The 6176-nt window shown below is 41.7% G+C and overlaps 1 protein-coding gene across 1 annotated transcript; it reads right to left on the bottom strand.

The window, feature by feature from the left end:
- Window positions 1–2436: 2436 nt before the first annotated feature.
- Window positions 2437–4707, bottom strand: LOC111894408 (uncharacterized). The gene has a single exon (XM_023890481.2). The coding sequence runs from the start codon at window positions 4705–4707 to the stop codon at window positions 2437–2439; it is 2271 nt and encodes a 756-aa protein (XP_023746249.2).
- Window positions 4708–6176: the final 1469 nt, after the last annotated feature.

The raw sequence follows: 6176 nt of genomic DNA, 5'->3' as shown, positions 1-6176 counted from the left end.
CATACATCAAAAATCTCACATACTAGAATAGGGGTAAGGGGCATTTGATTTCTAGAGCTTAAAGATCCGGATTTTTGGCACTTTTCACAATGTGCACAAAGAACATAGGAATCATGGAAAATAGAAGGCCAACAGAATCCGCTATCTAAAACTTTCCTAGCTGTCCTTTGGGGTCCAAAGTGACTACCACAAGCATAAGAATGACAAAAATTAAGGATAGATTGTACCTTTTTTTGCTCAACACACCTGCGAATTACTTGGTCCGCACAATACTTCCAAAGGTAAGGCTCGTCCCATATGTATCGTTTGGCTTCCTTCTTGATTTTGTCTCTTTGCCAACGGGATGAATCCGGGGGAAATTGACTTGTGACCAAGTAATTGACGATATCTGCATACCATGGTGCTTCTTTGGCTGCAAATAGATGCACATCTGGAAATGTGTCACAGATTGGTATACCATCTTCGGGCGATACAATGCGACTTAGATGATCCGCAACCAGATTTTCCTTTCCACTCTTGTCCTTGATCTCAATATCGAACTCTTGCAAAAGCAACATCCACCGTATTAACCTCGGCTTTGAATCTTTCTTTGTAAGCAAGTGCTTTATGGCTGCATGGTCCGAATATATGATCACTTTAGTTCCAAGGAGGTATTGTCGGAACTTCTCTAAAGCAAAGACAATAGCAAGCAACTCTTTCTCTATTGTGGTGTAGTTGCCTTGTGCCCTATCAGGGGTCTTTGATGCATAGTAGATGACATGATGTGCTCGGTCAACCTTTTGTCCCAAAACCGCCCCAACCGCGGTATTGCTAGCATCGCACATGATCTCAAATGGAAGATCCCAATTTGGCGGTTGAATAATAGGGGCGGATGTCAACAAGTCTTTCAAAAGATCAAATGCCTTCTTACATTCATCACCAAACTCAAAATCGGCCTCCTTTTGTAGAAGTTGACACATCGGCACCGTGATCTTGGAAAATCCTTTATAAACCACCGATAAAAACCTGCATGGCCAAGAAAAGAACATACTTCCCGAACATTTTTCGGGTATGGTAAGCTCTTAATAACATCTGTTTTGGCCTTGTCAACTTCTAAACCTTTTTGAGACACCACATGTCCAAGTATCAATCCCTTGTCAACCATAAAATGACATTTTTCATAATTAAGGACTAAGTTCGTGTCAATGCATCTTTGTAAGATTTTGGTGAGATTTTGCAAACATTCATTAAAAGAATTTCCATAAACAGTAAAATCGTCCATGAAAACTTCTATGATATTTTCATCATATTCTGAAAATATGCTCACCATACATCTTTGGAAGGTCGCGGGTGCATTGCACAAGCCGAAGGGCATGCGTCTATACGCAAAGGTGCCGAAGGGACATGTGAATGTGGTTTTCTCTTGGTCCTCCGGGGCAACTGGAATTTGATGAAAACCAGAGAAACCATCAAGGCAGCAATAGTGGGATTTCCCGGCCAATCGTTCTAACATTTGATCGATGAATGGCAAAGGAAGGTGGTCTTTGTGGATGGAAGCATTCAACTTCCTATAATCGATACAAACTCTCCACCCGTTTTGCACACGGGTGGGTACCAATTCCCCCTCGGAGTTTTTGACAACGGTGACTCCGACTTTTTTCGGGACTACTTGCACAAGACTCACCTACTTACTATCAGAAATGGGGCAGATTACACCTGCATCCAATAGCTTCATGATCTCCTTTTTAACCACCTCCATCATAGGTGGATTCAACCTCCTTAGTGCTTCACGGGTTGGCTTGAAGTCCTTTTTCATCAGTTTTTTGTGCATGCATAACGATGGGCTCGACCCTTTTATATATGCAATGGTCCAACCAATAGCCTCCTTGTATTTCTTCAAAATTCCAACTAACTCTTTTTCTTCTTCTCGTGCCAGCTTGGTCGAAATTATCACCGGTAATGTCTCTTCCTCTCCAAGATAGGCATACTTGAGATGGTCGGGAAGAGTCTTCAACTCAAGAGTCGGTGGTTGTACTATGGATGGGAGAAGTTTCGGATTGGAACTTTTGAGCTTCATGTGGGGTGGTTCAACTCTCATGGGTTGTGCTTTCTCCAAGGAATCGATTACTTCAATCAATTCATCCTCCAATGTGTACTCGTCAGCCAAATGCTTAATACCTGTCTCATCAAAGTGTTTGCTCAAGATGGTGGTTAGCACATCTTGGCTTGATATCTCAAATCAATCATTAGTACATGAATCAATAACATCTATGAAGTTTAAAGAATGAATATCGCTAGGATAACGCATGGCTTCAAAGATATTAAAGTTAATCACCTCACCATCGAACTCCATTGACAAAGTACCATTGGCTACATTTATTTTTGTTTTTGCGGTACTCATAAAAGGTCTCCCCAAAAGGATGGAGCTCGATTGTGGGGTGTTTTCATCACCCATGTCTAAAACATAAAAGTCAGCGGGAAAACAAGCTCATTAACTCGCACTAACACGTCCTCCAATACACTTTTCGGGTGTACCAAAGACCGGTCAGCAAGTTGAATGATAACTCCGGTTTTTGATAAAGGTCCAATTCCCATTGTCTTATAACTTGAATAGGGTAAGACATTAATTGATGCTCCAAGATCAAGCATGACATGTGGTACAAAAAGGTTACCCATTTTGCAAGGAACCGTGAAAACACCCGGGTCCTTGCATTTTTTTGGTAGCCGCTTTTGTAACACGGCTGAGATATTTTCACCAACCTTCACAGTTTGATTTGCTTTAAGCTTTTTCTTAGATGTGCAAAGTTCCTTAAGGAACTTAGCATATCTAGGAATCTGTGTAATGACATCTAAAAGAGGGATATTGATTTCAACCTTTCGAAGCATGGCCATGATTTCGTCATCTTCCCTTTCTCTTTTGGTGCTTGCCAGCCTTGAAGGAAATGGAGCTGGTGTGACTTTCACTTCAGATTCTGTTAGCTTCCTAGACTTTGGAGTACTCTTCTTTTCCTTTTCTTTGATAGCCTCTTCCACCTCAATCTCTTTCTCTTCTTCTTCTTCATCCGGCATCCTTGGACTTTCATAGCTTTTCCCACCTCTTAGAGTAATTGCACACACATTGTGTTTTGGGTTCTTCTCCGTTTGAGAGGGTAGCTTGCCTTGCGACTCCATCTTACTCACGAACTGAGCAAGTTGTGATACTTGTTGCTCCAAGCTTTTTATGCTTGCCTTGGTTTCTTGTTGAAAGCATTGAGTGCTTATGGCAAGGCTTTTCACTATGTCCTCTAAGGACATACTTGAAGAACTTGCTTGTGTAGGGGGTTGTTGTGGGTACCTTGGTTGGTAATTTTGAGGTTGGAAGGGTGGTCGTTGTTGATTTTGAAGAAATGGTGGTCTTGGTTGATATTGATGCGATTGATTTTGCTGATAATTCCCTTGTTGATTGCCTCCCCACCCTTGATTATTGTTCCATCGCTGATCACCTCTTGGTTGCTCATAACCTCTCTGATTTGCCCCAGAATAGCCTCCCATGACTTTCGCTTCTTCATAATCTTCTTCTTGGAGTTGTGGGCACATATCGGTTGGATGCCCCACTTGGGTGCAAATACCGCATGGGTGGGGTGTGGGTTGCACACCTTTGTCTTTGGCCAACATCATGACTACTTTCATGAGCTCGGACAATTGAGCTTCAATCTGAGGAGTTTGAACTTCTTTTACACCCCGGGGTGCATCCGTATACCATTCTTCGTCATGGCTTGAATGTTTGGAATCTTCGGCCATGCTCTTGATTAGATTTCGGATCTCAGTTGGGGTCTTATCGGGCAAAGATCCGCCACTAGAAGCATTGAGAAGCCTTCTTTCCATGGGGGTCATACCTTCAATGAAATACTGTAGGAGCTGATACTCGGTGATCCCGTGCTTTGGACAACGAGCACAAAGTTTCTTGAATCGATCCCAATATGTGTGAAAAGCTTCTCTCTTGTTCTGCTTGATTCCAATGATTTCCCTCCGTAGGGCGGAAGCTTTCATCTCGGGAAAGTACTTATCCAAAAACAACCTTGCAAGATCTACCCAAGTAGTTACCGTCCCCGGTGGGAGGTCATAAAGCCAATCTTTGGCTACGTCTTGCACCACAAAGGGGAATGCCCTAAGCTTGATTTGGTCCTCCGTGACATTGTGTGGTTTCATACCCACACATACTACATGGAACTCGGTGAGGAACTTGTGAGGATCTTCATTCTCCAAACCTCTAAAAGTTGGGAGTAAGTGGATAAGCCCAAATTTTAGTTCCAAGTTGGTGACGGCTGGGTATGTGATGCAAAGAGGTTGTTGAGTCACCTCTTGTCTTGACCATTGACGGAGAGTTTGTTCGGGTGGTGGGTTTGGAGGACCTTGATTCCCTCCAGGGTTATCTGCCATGGCTTGAGAATTGGGTGATGTTTCTGTAGGTGAACTGTTTAGGATATTATGAACAGGTGAAGAGGGTGGAGTGATATTTATTGGTGAGGCTAGTTGTGGTGAGAGTGATGGGCTTTTTGTTTCTGATGCGGATACACTTGAGAGGGGTATGTCCTCCCAAATGTTGATGACCGGGGGATCGGATGATGAAGAAGTACCGGAAACCGGTTGCCTCTTACGAAGCTTGGCTTGCTTCCTTAACTTCTTTGTAGTCTTCTCTATCTCCGAATCAATTGGGAATGGCTTACCTATACGAAAAGATATAGACATAAATTAGTAACACCGTGTCCCTGGCAACGACGCCAATTTGTTAGGGGTGTCAGACCCAACAAATAATAGGGGTACGATATACTCCTGAGTAACACTACTCTATTGCACTAAAAAGTAGCACAGGCAAGTAGGGTCGATCCACAGAGACACGAGACAATTAGTCCATACCCTTTTTGCGTAAGGTACTTGTTCACCAACAGTAATAAGGGGGGTTTAGAATGCAATGATTAGACAAATAAAGTAAAATGAAAAGTAATTGGCTGAATGAGTAAATTAAATTCAGATATTATAAAGACTCCAACTTCATGTATGACAGTTCAACGATGTGAATCCAAGATGACAAGTCTTTTGTCTCATTCTATCTAAATTGGTACTTGAAAGTGTTAACAAGCTCTAACACTTTCCATTCACCACATTAATTAACCAAAACAAGCTCTTTGATTAATCCTAACCTTACTAACCTAATCTAAACAAGCTCTTAGAATTAGATTGGAAGATTGCATGAAGCTTTATGTGAATGTTCCCAAAAACACCCAATACTCATCATAAGCTCGGGAGTGTAAAAGTGTATGAATAAGATTTACACTAAATTCATTCAATAGAGATCAATTTAATGCTTGTTACTTGTTCAATTTCACAAAACAATTACGGATTTTGTAAAAGAGATAACTGGAGTGACCTAACCCTAATTCAAATGACCAATAAGAATCACAATTAGAATCAAACATTCGATTGAAGCAAAATCAAATTCATTAGATAGAAATTAAGAACAAACATCAAGTCATCAGATTAGATTCACAACTAGAAAGTCAAAAGATGAGTTGGAAAAATTAGGATTCTAGCCACACATGACTAGAACAAAACCAGAAATCTAGAAGATGAAATCAAGAATTAAAATGCGTACAAATATGAAATCAAAATGTTTCCAAATGTTTAACGGACAATCCTTGCTAAAAACTTCAACTCCTTCTTCCCAAAAATGCTTTTTCTCTGCTCTGCTTCCCCCCAAAATGGCCTAATTCCCGTAATAAGAAAAGAGGAAAAACTGCCAAAAAGACATTTTTTATGTCGAACACGCCCCATGTTGAAATAGAGCAAATCAACACGCGTCGTGTTGAGTGTAAACCAACCCTTCAATTCTCGATTCCAAATTTGAAGTACGATGCTCAAAAATGCCCAGCTAGCCCGACACACCCCGTGTCCATATAGGCTGGATGAACACGGGTTGTGTTCATCGAAGTAAAAAAATGCTTGATAGTCAAACACTCCCCGTGTTGGATTCTAAGGCAAACCCAACACGCCCCGTGTTGCCCTCTGGATGCTCGTCCAAACTTGATTTTTCTAATTCTTCCGATTCTCGCCCAATCGTCCCGCAATCTTCACCAACGCTCCCTAGCACCTCCAAAAGTGCGCTCTAACCTCCGGTTCACCTGAAAAGGACATGAAAGAGTGCAAATAAGGTTGTTCAA

This window comes from Lactuca sativa, chromosome 4 (genome assembly GCF_002870075.4).
Source record: "Lactuca sativa cultivar Salinas chromosome 4, Lsat_Salinas_v11, whole genome shotgun sequence".
Lineage (NCBI taxonomy): Eukaryota > Viridiplantae > Streptophyta > Magnoliopsida > Asterales > Asteraceae > Lactuca > Lactuca sativa.
Note: the sequence above shows the minus strand (reverse complement) of the source record. Positions and strands in the feature narration are given on the sequence as shown.

Excerpts from the sequence above, each read along its gene's own strand:
- LOC111894408 (XM_023890481.2), bottom strand. The coding sequence starts at position 4,707 with ATGTCTATATCTTTTCGTATAGGTAAGCCATTCCCAATTGATTCGGAG.